The sequence below is a fragment of the Barbatula barbatula genome (assembly GCF_947034865.1).
Source record: "Barbatula barbatula genome assembly, chromosome: 2".
NCBI lineage: Eukaryota > Metazoa > Chordata > Actinopteri > Cypriniformes > Nemacheilidae > Barbatula > Barbatula barbatula.
The window spans coordinates 15,131,363-15,149,124 of record NC_136767.1 but is presented as its reverse complement, the minus strand read 5'-3'; the positions used below and the strand labels follow the sequence as shown (position 1 = coordinate 15,149,124).

The 17,762-nt window shown below is 38.8% G+C and overlaps 2 protein-coding genes across 4 annotated transcripts in view; both read left to right on the top strand.

Annotated features, from left to right (window-relative positions):
* fras1 (Fraser extracellular matrix complex subunit 1) overlaps positions 1–13,531 on the top strand; it is a gene marked incomplete at its 5' end in the record, with an annotated part of 107,972 nt that extends 94,441 nt beyond the window's left edge. The window contains 25 exons of the mRNA XM_079471114.1: positions 2–229; positions 1,533–1,646; positions 1,836–1,986; positions 2,080–2,239; positions 2,335–2,503; positions 2,610–2,856; positions 2,958–3,302; positions 5,195–5,355; positions 5,468–5,615; positions 5,712–5,917; positions 6,053–6,209; positions 6,369–6,569; positions 6,671–6,858; positions 7,024–7,299; positions 7,784–8,016; positions 8,131–8,291; positions 8,480–8,694; positions 8,863–9,013; positions 9,121–9,228; positions 9,322–9,481; positions 9,568–9,684; positions 10,106–10,272; positions 10,352–10,557; positions 11,262–11,408; positions 11,656–13,531. Coding sequence (XP_079327240.1) covers positions 2–229; positions 1,533–1,646; positions 1,836–1,986; positions 2,080–2,239; positions 2,335–2,503; positions 2,610–2,856; positions 2,958–3,302; positions 5,195–5,355; positions 5,468–5,615; positions 5,712–5,917; positions 6,053–6,209; positions 6,369–6,569; positions 6,671–6,858; positions 7,024–7,299; positions 7,784–8,016; positions 8,131–8,291; positions 8,480–8,694; positions 8,863–9,013; positions 9,121–9,228; positions 9,322–9,481; positions 9,568–9,684; positions 10,106–10,272; positions 10,352–10,557; positions 11,262–11,408; positions 11,656–12,231 — 4,992 coding nt within the window. The 3' untranslated portion in view covers positions 12,232–13,531. The remainder of the gene's footprint in view (position 1; positions 230–1,532; positions 1,647–1,835; positions 1,987–2,079; positions 2,240–2,334; positions 2,504–2,609; positions 2,857–2,957; positions 3,303–5,194; positions 5,356–5,467; positions 5,616–5,711; positions 5,918–6,052; positions 6,210–6,368; positions 6,570–6,670; positions 6,859–7,023; positions 7,300–7,783; positions 8,017–8,130; positions 8,292–8,479; positions 8,695–8,862; positions 9,014–9,120; positions 9,229–9,321; positions 9,482–9,567; positions 9,685–10,105; positions 10,273–10,351; positions 10,558–11,261; positions 11,409–11,655) is intronic.
* A 223-nt stretch (positions 13,532–13,754) lies between these two features.
* On the top strand, positions 13,755–17,572 carry LOC306908115 (annexin A3-like). 3 transcript variants are annotated; one of them, XM_079480705.1, is made up of 14 exons: positions 13,755–13,829; positions 14,149–14,180; positions 14,282–14,320; positions 14,403–14,487; positions 14,634–14,728; positions 14,837–14,950; positions 15,105–15,195; positions 15,282–15,361; positions 15,474–15,530; positions 15,913–16,006; positions 16,097–16,192; positions 16,313–16,371; positions 16,457–16,579; positions 16,961–17,572. In XM_079480705.1, the coding sequence occupies exons 2-14, from the start codon at positions 14,166–14,168 to the stop codon at positions 17,015–17,017; spliced, it is 1,005 nt and encodes a 334-aa protein (XP_079336831.1). In that variant the 5' UTR covers positions 13,755–13,829; positions 14,149–14,165; the 3' UTR covers positions 17,018–17,572. The 3 variants fall into 3 exon arrangements, with proteins under 3 accessions (XP_079336831.1, XP_079336833.1, XP_079336832.1); XM_079480707.1 differs by having other exon boundaries at positions 13,771–13,824; XM_079480706.1 differs by having other exon boundaries at positions 13,819–13,954.
* The last annotated feature ends 190 nt before the right edge of the window (positions 17,573–17,762 follow it).

Here is a 17,762-nt window from a genome sequence, read left to right as displayed (position 1 = left end):
GGAGGACTCTATTACATTCATTATCGTCCAGGCTCCTCGTCACGGTACCATCGAGCGCACCAGCAACGGTCAACATTACCGTCAGACAAACACCTTCACTATGGACGACATCTATCAGAACAGCATCAGTTATAACCATGATGGCAGTAACTCCCTTAAAGACAGATTCACATTCACTGTTGGCGACGGAACCAACATGTTTTTCATTGTCGAAGAGGGTGGAAAAGAGGTTGGTAGACCTCACGTAATCCTAATTTAACCCTTAGGTAATGTAAACATGGTTTTAAAAGTGTAACCATTTGTGTTACTGTTTGGGTTGTTACGATATCCGATTTTCACGACACAATTTCTTCACGATAACGATATTATCACAATATCTATTGATATTGTTTTATAAATAAAGAATAGGGCTGATAAATGATTAATAGCGCTTCATCACGTTCAGAATAAAAGTTTGTGTTTACATAATATGTCTGTGTACTGTGCATATTCATTTTGTATTTATAAAAACATACACATACATTTAAGAAATATATGATATAGAAAAATACTAAACATATAAATATCAATAAACATTTATATAGAATTTTTATTATTGGTAAATACAAATAAATACATATACATGTATGTGTATGCGTTTATAAACACACATTTATTATGCACAGTACACAGACATATATTATGCAAACACAAACTTTTATTCTGGATCCGATTAATCGCTATTAATCGTTCGACAAATGATGCTACTAGACAAATTCATCCTCAATTTCTCTTTTTTGGCCAATGAATCACACCCAAAATACGAGGGAGGGAGGCGGAAAGTTTGTATCCAAAGCAAACATTTAAATGGGTGCTAAATTGTAGTAGTATTAAATATTTGTAGTATTAAACTCATATCGATAATGATGTTTTTTTTATATGACAAGTATATTGTAACAGTCATAGTTACCATACTGTACTTTTACTACAAAGACCTGGTTAAGCTATCAGGTTACTATAGTTAACACAAAGAAAACCAAAAAAAATGATGGTTACTATTTTAAAACATGCTTAATTTTTTAAGGGAACCCTAATGGACTTCACAAAGACAACAGTTGTTGGTGCATTTGCGCATTGTTCCTTGAACACTGGTTATGACCTATAAAAAAATCTGCATTTACGTAAACTTTCGTCTTTCCATGTCTCTCTCTTTATCATAATATCCCCATCAATCTGCCATTGCATTTACTCTTTTAGCTGTGTCAGCTCACTGTCAGTGGCTCTGGGAGGTAAATAGTCTCCAGGTGGACATTGGAAATAGGGAACCTCATCTTCTTGTAAAATGATAAAATAGCAGTTCTGTGACAGTATTTAATCAGAGAGACCTGGAACACCATTACTCAGCGCTTTAGAAAGCTCAACTTAAGATACTTTACCATAGACATTAGGATGAAACAGAAAAGTGAGTGTTGTTCCTTGAATGCAATTGCTTAAAACATGGAAGCCTAAATGTTTAACATTATACGTGTGTAAAAATGTGTTCTTTCTTTGAGGTTGTAACCGCCGCTCCACAGAAGTTTAAAATTGACATTTTGCCTGTCGATGATGGAACCCCTCGAATCGTCACCAACCTGGGTCTCCAGTGGTTGGAGTACATGGACAATAAGGTAGATCAGTCATTCTTTTTTTATGAAGACAAAGCTTTGGATAGCCATCTCAGAGAGCCAAGATGTTGGCATCTCAATAATGGTCCACTTGCTCCACCTATTGGTTGGATCGTACATGCTTGCAGAAGTGTTAAACTTTTGTACTGTTATTTCCTTCAACTTCGGTCAAAAATGTTATTTGGATTACAGGCCACCAGTCTGATCTCCAAGAAAGAGCTTCTCACAGTTGATCCGGACACAGATGATGGACAGCTGACTTATGAAGTCACTACAGAACCCAAATACGGTTACCTGGAGAGTAAACTCAAACCTGGAAAACCGATCACTTCTTTCACACAAGGTATTATATACATATGTCATTTTCACGACTGTCTCTGAGGGTCACCTCGACAGAACAATAGTTACTGAATGTACCTGATTTACTGTCTCACAGCTGACATAAACCTGGGCCTTATCCGATACGTCCTGAATGAGAATGGTGTTCAGGAGACCATGGACAACTTCAAGTTTCTCGTGAAGGACAGCAAGCCCAACATCGTCAGTGACAATGTGTTCCACATTCAATGGTCATTGATCAGCTTCGAGCACAAGAGGTTAATCTCCCTCAAATTGCGTTCTCAAACCGTAGTCGTTTATTTCAGGAACAAAGTAACTAACTCCCGGTAATGTGTGTTCTTTCTGTCTGCAGCTACAATGTTAGTGAAAAAGCTGGAACTGTGGCGGTCACGGTGAAGAGAACCGGCAATCTGAACCAATATGCCATTGTGCTGTGCCGTACTGAGCAGGGCACTGCTACATCCACATCTGGCATGGGCTCTAGGCCTGGACAACAGGACTATGTTGAGTATGCAGGACAGGTATGGATCCAATTGTTTATTTTACTATATTATTCATTTAAACTCTCTTTGATTTAAAAATAAAAGATGATGAGTGTGAATATTCAGAGGCTCTTTGGTTGAACAGGTCCAGTTTGATGAGAGAGAAGACACTAAGGTGTGCACCATAGTGATCAACGATGACCAGGTCTTTGAGAACATCGAGAGCTTTAACGTGGAGCTGAGCATGCCGGTGTACGCCCTGCTGGGCTCGGTGACCCGTGCCAAAGTTATTATCAATGACACAGAAGATGAACCCAAACTGCAGTTTGATAAGAAGATCTACCACATCAATGAGAGCAAGGGCTTCATCTTCGCTCCTATCGAGAGAAAGGGTCAGTGTAACAATAAAATTTGCACACACATACACACTGTTGTACCTTAAATATGACATGATTATTCTTTTCATCATAACCATCGTCATGTGTTCCTGTAGGTGACACCAGCAGCACAGTCTCAGCGCTCTGTTACACCGTTCCCAAATCAGCCAAGGGCAGCAGCCTGCATGCTCTGGAGTCTGGATCTGACTATAAGACCCGCGGGATGAGCAGTGACAACCGGGTCATCTTCGGCCCAGGTGTGAGCATGTCCACCTGTGATGTGAAGCTGATCGATGACAGTGAATATGAGCTCTCAGAGGAGTTTGAGCTGGTGCTGTCGGACGCCTCGGACAACGCACGCATGGGGGATGTCACAGTGGCCAAAGTCATCATAGATGGGCCGAATGATGCCTCCACTGTCTCCCTGGGCAACGGGTCTTTCACCTTTAGTGAAGATGCAGGTTAGTACAATTTGTTTGATGTGGCGCGACTAAATCAGTGTTTTTCAACCAGGGGCCCACTAGGGGGCCTCAACAAACTTCCTCAAGATGACTTCCCCTGACTTAAAATGAGACAAAAGAATCATAAGCTAAAGTGTTTTTAGTGTTTGCTTATTTTTCAACGAATATACTTTCTAGTAATGCCAAGCTACAGAAAATTGTATTGGGTAGGAATTACAAGGAGGGGGTAGTGAGAATTAACCCTTTATCGGGCAAGTTACCATGTTCGGTTACTTAATCAACCCATCAAAACTGTGCCTTGCTGTGAGCTTGTGTAAGTACATGGCGGCCTACAAGCCGATCAATAAAGATCAGTCTACATCACAAATAGTGACATCATGGCATCTGACCAATCAGGAGTTGCCGGGGCGTTTCGATCTTCAGCGTAATTCCGGGATTTGTGAAACACGGATCTGCGATCCTACCTACTCCCACAAATATGTTAATAGTAAACGGACAATGATAATTGAATGAAACTCAAACATTATATGGTTTTATAGTTATGTGTAATGTGAATTAGAAATGTGCCCAATGCGTCTAGAAAGCCAAACTTTGACTTATAATGCATTCTAACGTAGGGCCAGAGCAGAGTAGTGACTGATTACTTGTTATTAGGATTTCATAATCATAAAATCATAAAGTACTTGTAATTGAATGACGTAATAATTTAAAATACTTGTAATCAGAGTACAGTTAGTATTTTATTGTTACAGATAACATTACATAGATCACATTTCTTTACTTTTTTTGTTACTTTAACTGTTAAGACCAACTAACCCACGATAACGAATCTAACTTGTTTTTGTTTACAAGCATTTCGTTTACATGCCCAGCATTCACTATATATCATCCATTTTTAACATTTATCAAAATATATATTTGAATTAAAATATGTATATGCTCTCCATTGTTCAAATTATTGTGGATTATGCATAAAATAATCACAAGCACAAGTGGGTGATAAATTAGATTTTGTGTTATTTTGGACTATGTATACCTGTCATTTGTAATTCAGCCTTTCTGTTGTGAGCATTTATATTTGCTATTAACAAACCATATTAATTTGGCGATAATATATGCAGGTATTTATGAATCTAAATTATGTAGACAAAAGTTTGTCAATCTTATTGTCAGATTGCTGTCTGAATACTTTTTGTTTTGCCCATCACTGCATGACTATTTCACCCGTTTTCATTGATTTGGTATCTACACTTGATGTCTACACAGCCTTTTTTTTCTGTTCTTTAACCATTTTTATTGTAACTATACAGTATGTGCTGTTGTATTGCAGTCACTCAGTATAAAGGCATTTGACTAACTTTTAGTACTTCGTGTACTTTTGTACTGACTACAAATTTTACCTTGTAGTTTGTGATCTGTAAATGATGATACAATGATACAATTCCCTTGAAGTCAAAACAGTTGCACAGGGCTGAACGGCTAGTATATTACACTTTTTTCATTTTTTTATTGTAAGGATTTTAAAAACAGATTGAAGTGTTCATTTATTATTTATTTGCTAATGAAACCATATCACTTGTTTTGTCACTTTTGTAATTTATAATACACTAAAACGTACACATGATTACACATGCAAAAAACACATGCTTACACATTATACCAACTTGGTTTATCAAATCCTGTCATGAACTGTGAGAAGGCAGAACCATGACAAAATCCATGATCAGATCCACGAGAAATGTGATGATACATAGTTTGAAAAGTTTGAGCTCTTATGTCATTTATTCTTCATGTGCTAACATGTAAATTCATATGCATGGCTAAAATAAACCAACTGCTTTAGGTTATAACCCACCTATGCAATATTGATCATCTGAAACATCTTCCCACAGGCACCATTGAAATCCCTGTGGTGCGGCAGGGCAGTGACCTCTCGTCTGTGACCTCTGTGTGGTGTGCAACACGTCCTGCGGATCAGGATTCTGCCACGCCTGGTGTGGACTACATCCCCAGTTCCAAAAAGGTGGAATTTAAGCCGGGCAAAACTGAGGAGGTATTAAAACTTCAGTCTTTCCTCACAAACAGCAAATTATAAGATGTTTGTATTTATACTGATGTTTACATGTCGGTTTTAAAGCAATCAATTGTCTCTTTTATCATTTTAGACATGCAGTTTAACTATAATGGATGACATCCAGAACCCTACGATTGAAGGGAAAGAGTCCTTCATTGTATTCCTCAGTTCTCCCAACGGAGCAGTCCTCACAGAACCATATGAAGCCCCTGTCTACATCATGGACACCACACAAGACAGTGCGTCAATTACACTCATATAGCAGACATGTGCTTTAACAAACGTGCATTACATCACATGGAGTTACTTACAGAGTAAATGCTTTCTGCTTACAGTACCCAGCATGCAGTTTGAGAAGTTGACGTATACAGTGAAGGAGAAAAATGGAGTTCTGCACATTCCTATTTTTAGGACAGGAGATCTTAGCTACAAGTCGTCTGTCCGCTGTTTCACACGCACAATGTCTGCTATGGTGATGGATGACTTTGAAGAGAGGAGAAATGCAGATGACTCGCGAATCACTTTTAAAAAAGGAGAGAAGGTACTGATTCTGAAGTATTTCTGCCCATTACTACATTACATATCATCTTCCAACTAAATGAATACTTGCTTTTGTAGGGCTTCTTTTACAAGAGTGTTTTAATGAAATGTTAAACCTCTAACCTCTGATCGACAGGTGAAGAATTGTACTGTATTAATTCAAGACGACTCCGTATTTGAACCTGAAGAGGAATTCCAGGTCCATCTTGGCAGCCCACAAGGTGACCATTGGATTGGAGCCATGATTGGAGTCAATGACATTGGAACTGTGACCATTACAAATGATGAAGATGGTGAGTAGTTTTTAATAAAACCTCCAAAAATAGTATCGAATAAAGTTAGGCGTGTACAGCTACATAATAAGGTCATGGGTCCAAAAAATACCTCGAAAGCATTTTAAGTCAAATTGAATGAAAGCATGTAAAACAGTCTAAAGTGTATGTCCTTTGCAGCACCTACGATAGAGTTTGAGCAAGCCTCGTACCAAGTTCGAGAGCCCCCTGGCCCAGATGGAATCGAAGTTTTGAATATCAAGGTCATTCGTAAAGGAGACCTTGACCGCACCTCCAAGATCCGATGCAGCACGAGGGATGGATCTGCTCAGTCTGGTGTGGACTATAACCCCAAGAGTCGAGTACTCAAGTTCAGCCCTGGTATGTCTTCAGCCTCACTTGGGTTATTTTGAGCTTCTACAAGTTCTACTTTTTTAAAGTATACATTACAATTGTATTTTAATGACTCTCATTTATGACAGGTGTGGACCACATCCTCTTTAAGGTGGAGATCCTGTCCAATGAGGACAGAGAGTGGCACGAGTCCTTCTCGCTGGTCCTTGGTCCAGACGACCCTGTTGAAGCTGTGCTTGGCAAGATCCCCATGGCAACAGTGACCATCCTAGATCAGGAAGCGACAGGAAGTCTCATCCTTCCAGCTCCACCTATTGTAAGAGACATATTGTATAATGTGTTTAGATTTGGTACAATAAAGTCAGAATGCTTTGCTTTATATTTTTGTTGAAAAATCAATCAAGCTTTGCCTTAGTCCAAACATTTGTTTATTATTAAATCTTAAGATAGATACATAATGGACGCTTTGTTTACCTCACAGGTGGTGTCTCTGTCGGACTATGACTACGTCCAGGAGGTCACTAAAGAGGGCAGCAAGAAGTCTCCATCTCCTGGATATCCTTTGGTGTGTGTGACTCCTTGCGACCCACATTACCCCAAATATTCAGTCATGAAAGGACTCTGTGAGGAGGCAGGCATCAACCAGACCTCCATCCACTTCGGCTGGGAGGTTGCAACACCCACAGACACCAATGGAGCCCGTTCACCCTTTGAGACAGTGACGGATAGCACACCCTACACCACTGTCAATCATATGGTCAGTCTGTTTCTATGACCCTCAATTATCCTTTTATCACCTGTACAACTATCAGATGCTGCTAGCATGGATTTTAATATAGCCATTAAATTAACCTCACCATATAACAACCATGTTTAAATGTTAAATGTATAACAGGTAGGTTAATGCAGAAATTGTATTCACCAGTCATGTTGTTCCATTGCCATGTTGTATGACTTTCTTTCTTATAACACAAAATAAAAATTGGCCTATAGAAAGTTGAGATTATGAATCATATTGTGCTAGTTTTTTTATTATGCTTTTTCCTTTGTTAATCATTCGTTGTAATTGAGTGAGAAAGTGAACGTTAAATCTACCTTTGTGTCGTACGGGTGACATGATCAATCACATCACTTTTTATTTTTGGGGTGACCTATTAAATGATTTAAAACCATTTCTCTCTAGCTATCATTCAATCGCTGCCTTCCTGGTCTTATGAACAGTACATGTTATTTCTCTCCAGGTCCTGGACAGTATCTATTTTAGCAGACGTTTCCATGTGCGTTGTGTAGCGCAGGCCAGAGATAAAGCCGGGCACTTGGGGACTCCCCTAAGGAGCAACATTGTTACCATCGGCACTGAGGGCTCAATATGCCACACCCCCGTCACCACGGGAACCGCTCGCGGCTTCCAGGCTCAGTCCTTTATTGCCACTCTGAAATACCTAGATGTGAAACACAAAGAGCACCCAAACAGGTCAGAAGAGACTTACTAAGTCATTGCCTTTAAGCAAAAGAACATCAATGCATATGAGCTTGTTAAGGGAATTATTATTGTATTTAGCAAGTTTTTCTTTTTCGGTGTGTTAAGGATCCATATCTCAGTGCAAATCCCTCATCAGGATGGAATGCTTCCCTTAGTGTCCACCATGCCTTTGCACAACTTACATTTCCTCCTGTCTGAGTCCATTTACAGACAGCAGCATGTCTGTTCCAACCTGGTCACACTTAAAGACCTGCATGGTATCTCTGGTAAGAAACACCCAACATAAGAGCAAACAATAATCAACTTTTAATTAAATATTTAGTGATTGTCTACAATGATAAATGTTAAAATATGGCATCGATAACAAACATAAATTTGTTCAATCTTTTTAAGCATTTTTTCTTTAGTGTCTGTTACAGCACACAGTACATTTCTGACTCGTATTTCCCCCCAGAAACCGGCTTCCTGGATGATGTGTCATATGACAGCATATCCCTCGGTCCCGGGTACGACCGTCCGTACCAATTTAACCCCGATGTGCGAGAACCCAAAACCATCCAGTTATACAAGCATCTCAATCTGAAAAGCTGCATATGGACATTTTATGCTTATTATGACATGACAGAGCTGATCGATGTGTGTGGAGGATCGGTCACGGCTGACTTTCAGGTTTGTGTCCACCTGCCTGAATTTGCATCTTATTTGTATATGTATACAAAATATGTATTCTGCAAATATTATACTACAATACATTGTACATACTATACTACATTAGATGTGGTTATTTACCTCCGTCTGTACAATATATCAACCATGTGCACCTATTCGCTTTTGCAGGTCAGAGACTCGGCTCAGTCGTTCCTGACAGTGCAGGTGCCGCTCTATGTATCCTACATCTATGTCACGGCTCCCCGCGGATGGGCCTCCCTGGAGCACCACACAGAGATGGAGTTCTCTTTCTTTTACGACACAGTCCTATGGAGAACAGGTACCTACAGGGCTTTTTCGGCAAAGTTCATCTGACATCACCCAACTGCTATAAACTGTGTTTGTTTAGTTTCTGATATTGATGGTACGCTTTATGATTGTCTGCAGGCATTCAGACAGACAGCGTTCTGTCGGCTAGATTACAGATCATTCGGATCTTCATTCGGGATGATGGGCGCCTTGTGATCGAGTTCAAAACCCATGCTAAGTTCAGAGGTATATACTTTTATTTATTTGGTTTGTCCAATTTGATTGTATTGGTAACCTGTTGATTTACAGTTCAGTTTTCAAACGTTTATCTCCCTCTAGGCCAGTTTGTCCCTGAACATCACACGCTCCCTGGACAGAAGTCTCATCTGATGGCCCCTGATCACTTGGGAGGCATCGAGTTTCACCTGCAGCTGGTGTGGAGCGCACAGTCATTCGATTCCCCGTACCAGCTCTGGAGAGCCACAAGCTCCTACAGCAGGTATACAAGCTTAATTTAGTCTAATGCCGGAAAAAATCAGAAACATCACGTGACGGACTGTGTGTGTGGTTTTTGTTGTGCTCCAGGAAAGACTACTCTGGGGAGTACACAGTCTTCCTCATTCCGTGCACGGTGCAGCCAACGCAGGCATGGATTGACTCTGGAGACAAGCCTCTTTCTTGCACAGCTCATGCTCCAGAGAAGTATGTCTCCATGGTGCTTTTCCACCGATAAGTCCCAGAGCACACTTTAATGACTTTCTGTGTCTTGTTGTGCTGAGTTTAGTAAGAATCACTGTTCCAAGAATTAGTGAACTGCCGTCACATTTTTTCGAACATCCTTGATGTACTTCCAACATGGTGGGTGTTTCAAAAGCAGGCATCACACTGTAGCTATATTTCCTGCTGGGATATCTAATTTTGCCAAGTTTAAAGGCAGCTACACAGATCTGGCAACCCTCATGAACACTTCTACTTAGAAGCTCTACCTGTATGTGGGGTAGTCTGCAATGCAACCTAGGTTTTGAGACAGTCAACACAGCATTATCATCCACTTTTGATAGACTTGTTTTACAGGTTTCAAACTACAACTTGCAAAGGCTTGTAACTTACTTTCTTTCGACAGATTCCTGCTGCCCATTGCCTTTCAACAAACCAACCGCCCTGTTCCTGTAGTGTACTCGCTGAATACTGAGTTCCAGCTCTGTAATAATGAGAAAGTCTTTCTAATGGATCCTGGTACTGCAGAGATGTCTGTAGCTGAGATGGACTATAAAGGAGCCTTCTCTATGGGTAAAACTAGATTAGATTAATCTAAAATAATTTATAGCCGCCAATGTGCTCCGTTCATTCATTTTGTGATATTACACAGGTCAAACACTCTATGGAAGAGTACTGTGGAACCCTGACCAGAACTTGAATTCGGCCTATAAGCTGCAGCTGGAGAAAGTGTATCTTTGCACGGGGCGGGACGGCTACGTGCCCTTTTTCGACCCCACGGGCACCCTGTATAATGAAGGCCCTCAGTACGGCTGCATCCAACCAAACAAGCACCTCAAACACAGATTCCTGCTTCTGGTAGGTATCTGCTGCAAAATCTGGACCGGTTCAGCTGGTCTGGATCAGCTCAACTGGTCTGACTAGACTCTTGGCGTGGTCGTGTTTTAGCTGATCGTGTGAAATGTCGTTGTGGATGGAAATTTTCAAGGAGTGTTTTGAAGATTTAACTGTTTTGTATGGTTGGCGTCCGTCTACATTGGTTAGGCTGTTTGACAGAAGGGTATTTCTTCAAAAATAGAAAAATAATATACAGCTCTGGAAAAAATAAGAGACCACTACAAGTTTGCCTTTAATCAGCGTTTCTATGTGTTACAGACACTGAACTTTGGAGAAATGTTGAAAGTTCACAGAATGAAAGAAAACGTATTTTACTTAAATACTAACCCATATATAGTAAATTAAGAAAAGGAATAATAATTATAGTTATAATAATTAAAAAAAAATCATTTTGGTCTGTGCCGATGGCCCCGTGGGCAGTGCTCTGACATGTGGTGCAGATGTGCATTGGGCAATCTGAGTTCACATCCGGACTCAACATTCTTTCCCGACCCCCTGCTTCTCTCTCCCACTCCGCTTCCTGTCCTCTCTCCCACTACACTGTATAAAGACAAAAAAAATCATTTTGTACTGGTCTCTTACTTTTTCCAGAGCTTAATGTAAAAAAGTAAATCAATTAGTAACTTTTAAAATTAAGTCATACGAAATCTAACTTTACCCCTTAGGACCGGAAACAGCCTGATGTTTGTGATAGCTTCTTCCATGACGTTCCCTTTGAGGCCAACTTTGCATCTGATATTCCCGATCTCCAGTCCTTGTCTGCGATGCCAGGTGTGGATGGCTTCACAATGAAGGTTGATGCTCTTTATAAGGTCAGTAGCTACAGCGTTCGCCCAACCGAGCTGTAAAGCAGCCCTTCTCTTCAACACAAACTAAAATTCCTGGCAAAGTCTACCCTTCAGGGAAATGCCTTGATATGCTTGCTTAGGAAAAGATGCCAGGCTAACCGTCTGCCATGACCGTAGGGAATATGGCTAGACGACGACATCACTTTTGTTCGATTTATAAATAAAAATCCCTTTAGCGTATTTGGTACATGATTGTATTGACTCTTTTTAGGTTGAGGCAGGGCACCAGTGGTACCTCCAGGTGATCTATGTTATCGGACCCGAGTCCATATCCGCTCCCAGAATTCAACGCTCTGTGACCTATGAACTGAAGCGAAGTCGCAGAGATCTGGTAGATCGTTCAGGTCGCCTAACGCTGGATGAATCCCTAATCTACGACAATGAAGGTGACCAGGTAAAGAACGGCACCAACATGAAAGGTTTAAAGCTTGAGGTGGGACCACCTGGCACCTTCAACCACCAGATGGGAGGATCCATCGGGGGTGGCGTGGCAGCCATCGTCCTACTATTCCTTCTTCTTCTAACTTTCTGCCTTGTGGTGAGGAAGTGTCGGAAGGTCGTCAAAAAGAGGCCTTCAAAGGCGGTGGAGGATTATCCTTTAAACACCAAGGTAGAAGTTTGTATAGAACGACTGGAGAAGAACCTCAACAGCAAGCACTGCTCTGTGAGGAACGTCAACCTGCTCAACAAGAATCCTGAGACTTACAAAGTCAACGGAGTGAAAGTCAAACAAGTCAATCTGGAGGTCAAACTCCACAACAACCTGAATGATGGCACTGAAGTCTGACCATCTATAGTATTTAATGACAAAAAAACCATTTTCTAATAATATTTGTAATAATGATGTTGTTAATGTATTTTTGTATGACCATGAGTGAAAAGGGAAAGTATGCTTGCCAGCTATGCAGTGTAAATCATTTCACAACTGAGCTACCTCAAAAAGAAACACAAAACGACACGAAACAGTGTCCTAAAATCTTGTTTTCCGTCTGTGAGTTTCTGATTTAAAAATCGTTGTTCTATATGAGCATCAAAACAGCAAGCGGTAGCTCAGCCTCTCTGTTTGACTTGAAATGAATATAGAGAGTTTGTTTCACTGCACCTGCTATTCTATCATGCCAGTAAACACACAAATGAAAGTATTAGAGGAAGGATGAGTGCCAATGTTTTAGACCGGGTGAGTGATGTAAATACTGTATGTTTATTAAGTGCAATTACCTGATGACATGGTCATCCCTGTATTTTGATCTGGGTTCTGACGCTCTGCCTCATTGTGATATTTACTTTAAGCCTGTTCACCGGTGTGCCATGCTGTCAAGTGCGATTTATTTAATTCCAAATCTGAATAGACTGCCCAAAGTGATGCATTTCTTTAGTTTGTATCACTGCATGCTTGAGATCATCAGCTGACAAGAAACCAAGTGTTTTGATTAAATGTATTTATACAGATAACCACTAGAGATGAACTGCCAGTCTGGTCACACCACTAAACTGCTGAAGCATCTAATGCTGTATAATCACATGACTGATGTATGTACGAAAATACGCAAACACTACCAAAACTGTTATTGAACTGTCAATAACAATAGCACATGCTAAATGTTCACTAGCAATTTCAATATTGTGTCATGAGATTATCCACTTCATGTTATCTTGCATTATATAGTCTTGTATTAACGTGACATTGTGTATTAATAAGCCATATCTATTTTATTTTATTGGTTCTATATTTTTCCACAGTTGTTCTGTAATGTTGCCATATTAGAGTATTGTTGCATATAACATGTTGGTGATGTGATTATAAAGATCTTTTAACCTCACGCCGGAGTGTAGGGTAGGAAATATTACGATTATCATTTCATAGTCATATAGTCGTTTCTATTTTTTCCCATCCATCTCTGTCTTTGCCCATCCCCACCTCCCTTCCTCACCATAAAATAAGTTTTTATCAATTACTATAGAGTGCCTATGGACTGACGATTTGGAGATAAACTGTTTGGTGCTATCATTTATGGTGACATAATGAACATGATGCCTGTATTTGTGCCTTTTTAGCAATAAAATAAAAAAAATCAACCCATCAGTTGAATGTGGTGTACTGTGGTCAAATTTATGTTTAAAATATAAATTAATATATGTTTGTTCAATAACCAAACTCAATTTATCATCACCTTTGTAACCGTAATAACAATTTATGTGAATAGTTAGTGACAATAATAGTCAATTCATACCAGCTCTGCATGTGGGTGTTTCGAAAGGGAGAGGCTGAGAAAGAATGTAGGACTATTGTGAAAATGACACCACCTAACTCACACACCCCAGATAAGCTCAGGTGTGTTGAAGGTAAACCGGAGACAGAGCTGCATCCAATTTTGCATCGGTAAGGTAAGCGCAAAGAAAATAAAAAACAATACACAGGTTGTTAATATTGGCTGAGTTGATTTATATGCGTATACAGGCTACTTGGTAAATTGAAAAATACAAGCTTGCAGATTGTGAAAGTTAAAAGGGTATGGTATTAACTGCATAAACATTATAATCTGTCAAAATAATATCTGTTAGGTGATGTGTGAGAGAGCCTATTTATCTTTTATCTTAAAAGTTAAACATTTGCCTGTGTCAAAAAATAGGCTAAGAACAGGTGAATAAACTACCTGTATGTTTGCAAATATCACTCACCTGTTTTTGTACTGTCACAATGTAGAATTCACTCTACCCAAAATGGCGCACGTGTGGGTAAGTGAAATCTTAAATCCTGTTCATTTGTGTATTGTTTGGTCGTGTTTTTTACATTTTTGGAGTTTTAATTTTAACTTTGTATTTACTTATTATTGCAGGATGATCTCGAAAGCATGCTAAAAGCTCCCTATCCTCCGGTGAATAACTTTATTGTAGTATCATTTCATATGCACATAGTTGTCCAGCGGAATTTACATGACTCTTTTGTTTATTGTTCAGGTGGAGAGAGGGACTATTAAACCCAAAGCTAACTTTAATGTTAATGAAGATGTTGCAACTCTGTGCAAAGCAATTCAAGGCTTCGGTGTGTAACATTCAGAGGCTATAGGCCTACGTGTAGTATGTGCATTTATGATGAATTCAATGTATATGTTGTATGATTTTGAGAATTAATTATGAATGTTGGATATTTAACTAAGCATCATTGATGTTTTTTTTTTTAATTATCAGGTACAGACGAGAAGAACTTAATAGACGTACTGACCCACAGAAGCAGCAGTCAAAAACAGGCCATTTCTAGGGCATATGCAGAAACCACAAAAAAGGTAAAACCTTTCTTTACCTGTAATATGAAAATGAGTTGTTCGTTCACCAAATGATGAAAATCCGCTTAATTTGTTTGTCTTGAGCAACTCTTGTTGTTGTGTTTACAGATTCTTGTAAATGACCTGAAGAGCGATACCGGTGGTGACTTTGAAGATCTGATTGTTAGGCTTGCGACCCTGCCTGCAGTCAATGATGCTAAGGATATCATTAAGGCAACAAAAGTAAGTTGTGTTTCTTATTGTCAAATATATTTTTCAGTGTACATCATTGTAAATGGCCAAATATTCTAGAATGGAAAGTTTGAAATCTGTATGAGAATATGTTACCTATGAATATGTTATATTTTTGTTAACACATTCATGAATGTTATTCCAGGGGGCTGGAACAGACCCGAAAATCCTGATAGAAATTTTGGCTTCAAGGACAAATAAACAAATCAAGGAGCTGTCTGCAGCTTATGTTGATGGTGAGCTGGAGTATTTGATGAATATTTATCATTTTAATGAGAAAACAATTAGCTAACTAAATACTGTTTTGTCCGCTGCCCAACAGAAACAAAGAAAACGATAGTAGAGAACCTAAAACACGAAGTTTCAGGGCATTTTGGCAAAGCCATTGTTACCCTTGCTGAGGTGATTATATACACTTGTACAGTATGTAAGTTTACGGTATTGAATGTACTGTAACATATACGTTGTAAATTGTTTATTAAAATTATTTTTAACAACCTTCTTTCATTGTAAGGCTGCAAGGGATGAGAGCACCAGTGTGAATGCAAACAAGGCTAAAGAAGATGCACAGGTGAAAATAAATCATTGCAAAGTTTCTCTAGTAGCCTTCACAAGTAATACAAGAAATAAACGAATGTTTGTTATTATTATTAAATCTTAATTTGTTTTTTGCAAATAGTTGCTATTCTGAAATTGTATGATTTTGAATGTTTCAGTAAAGCTCCTGAACAAAAGATTATAGTATCAAACATTTTACAGTACATACAGTAAAAATATATGTTTACTTCTTCGAATCTGATGAATCGACTGTAAATCGACTGTATTTTAATGCAGTTGCACAAATGCTTTCCGCCTATATTGGTTATTTCTACTTACTGCATGTTTCTAGGACAATGTCATATAATGTAGATAAAAATAAGATATAAATATGAATGGTTTCCTCTATACTATAGGCTCTCTATAATGCAGGAGAGAAGAAGATGGGAACTGATGAGTCAAAGTTTATTGAGATCCTCTGTAAAAGGAGCATCCCTCAACTGAGACAAAGTACAAACATAGCAATCTTATGAAATAGGTTCACATTAGAAAGTACAACATTTTGCAGTTTAAACTAAAACTTTGTATGTCCCATTGCAGCATTGGTGGAATATAAAAACATCAGTGGCAAGACTCTGCAGAAGAGCATTGAGAAAGAAATGTCTGGAGAGATAGAGGAGCTGCTGGTCGCTATCGGTAATTTTTTAATAATAGCAATGAGTGTAGCACATCGCAATGAGTGCAATACATTGTGGGACCCTAAATCTACTCAAAAAATATTTTTATTTCAATAAAGTATGTTTTTTTTCTCCCTAGTGAAGTGTATTATGAACACTCCAGCATACTTTGCTGAAAAACTCAATAAAAGCATGAAGGTACAAATACAAACATATTGCTTTGTATTATTAAGTTAATACGAAACTGACATTTATTAAATATAACTACATTTCATATCTACAGGGAATTGGCACAGAGGAAACCTCTCTGAACAGGATCATGGTCAGCCGTGCAGAAGTTGACATGGTGGACATCAAAGCTGAATACAAAAAGCTCTATCAGCGTTCACTCTACCAGCAAATAAGTGTGAGTAGACACATCCACATTCCCCCAAGATTTGAGTTTACGTTCTATTCTTTAAGTTGTGCGAAGCCTGATCTTCACGTTTTTTAGATTAGAAACACAGAACAGCAACAATCTAGACATTTACTTTCTCTTCTTATACCTGACAATGACAGAAAGAAAAATGTTTCATCTCTGTCACTGTTGTGCTGTTTCCTTTGTCCTCTGAAAATGATGTTCAAGTATGTGATGTAACATTCATTGCAAATTAAACTCATTTATTTTTGAGGATAGATGTCTTGCTTGAGATTTTGACTCTTTGTTTGCTATCTGATGTTATGAAACGTTCTCTACTGGTTGTCCTGTGATTATAACTATGGTTGACTTTGCTCCGCTTTATTTCAGTCGGATGTGACTGGAAACTACTGCGACTGCTTGAAGATGATCTGTGGAGAAGACTAGTACAGAAAATGACTGACTTCAAAGATTTCACTTTACAAGTTGCTGCAATGTAGTCTTGTTGCTTTATTATTTGTGCTCTGTTAACAAATGCACACCATTAGACTTTTTCTTTCATACATGGTTTCAGCGAGCAATAGTTGTTTCTAGGGAAATATATATATAACGTGTTTATGTCCAGGATGGGTCACGGTAAAACCCAAGAAAATGTAAATGAAGTTAATTCTTCTTGATTTGTGATTGATTTTGACTGTTAAGGATGTTTGTGGTAAATGGACAAGGAAAGACTGGAGAGTAGGCTCATGAAAGGCATGTCTTAGTTACCAAAGCTACATTAGAAAATTATTTTAGACTATCCATTCATCCATCCCACTTGATTGATTTTTATTTGTCCATGTCTGTGTCTGTCTCAATTACATGTATCAAATATTTTCTTTTAAGTCCTTATAAAATGTGAAACATATGTTAATTTAGAGAAGAAGAATGATTTGGAGATAAACATACTGAACATGATGCCTGTATTTGTGCCTTTTAAGCTAATAAAAGGAATAATCCATCAGTTGTATGTGGTTCTAGACGAGGAAGGAAGGAGGCGTGAACCGGAGAATGTAACACTTTAATCATATAAACAAACAACAAAACGAACCTAAAATGAAAACGAACCACACAAACATAATCAAAAATTCACATATTATTCAGGCCTGGTCCTCTCTCGCCCTTGCCTCTTGTCGCTCCTCTCTTATGCCTC

What these genes read in the sequence shown, in the direction of transcription:
- LOC306908115 (XM_079480705.1), top strand. An exon ending in TAAAAGCTCCCTATCCTCCG is followed by an intron (nt 14,321 to 14,402) that starts GTGAATAACTTT and finishes TTTATTGTTCAG; the next exon opens with GTGGAGAGAGGGACTATTAA. An exon ending in CCATTGTTACCCTTGCTGAG is followed by an intron (nt 15,362 to 15,473) that starts GTGATTATATAC and finishes TTTCATTGTAAG; the next exon opens with GCTGCAAGGGATGAGAGCAC.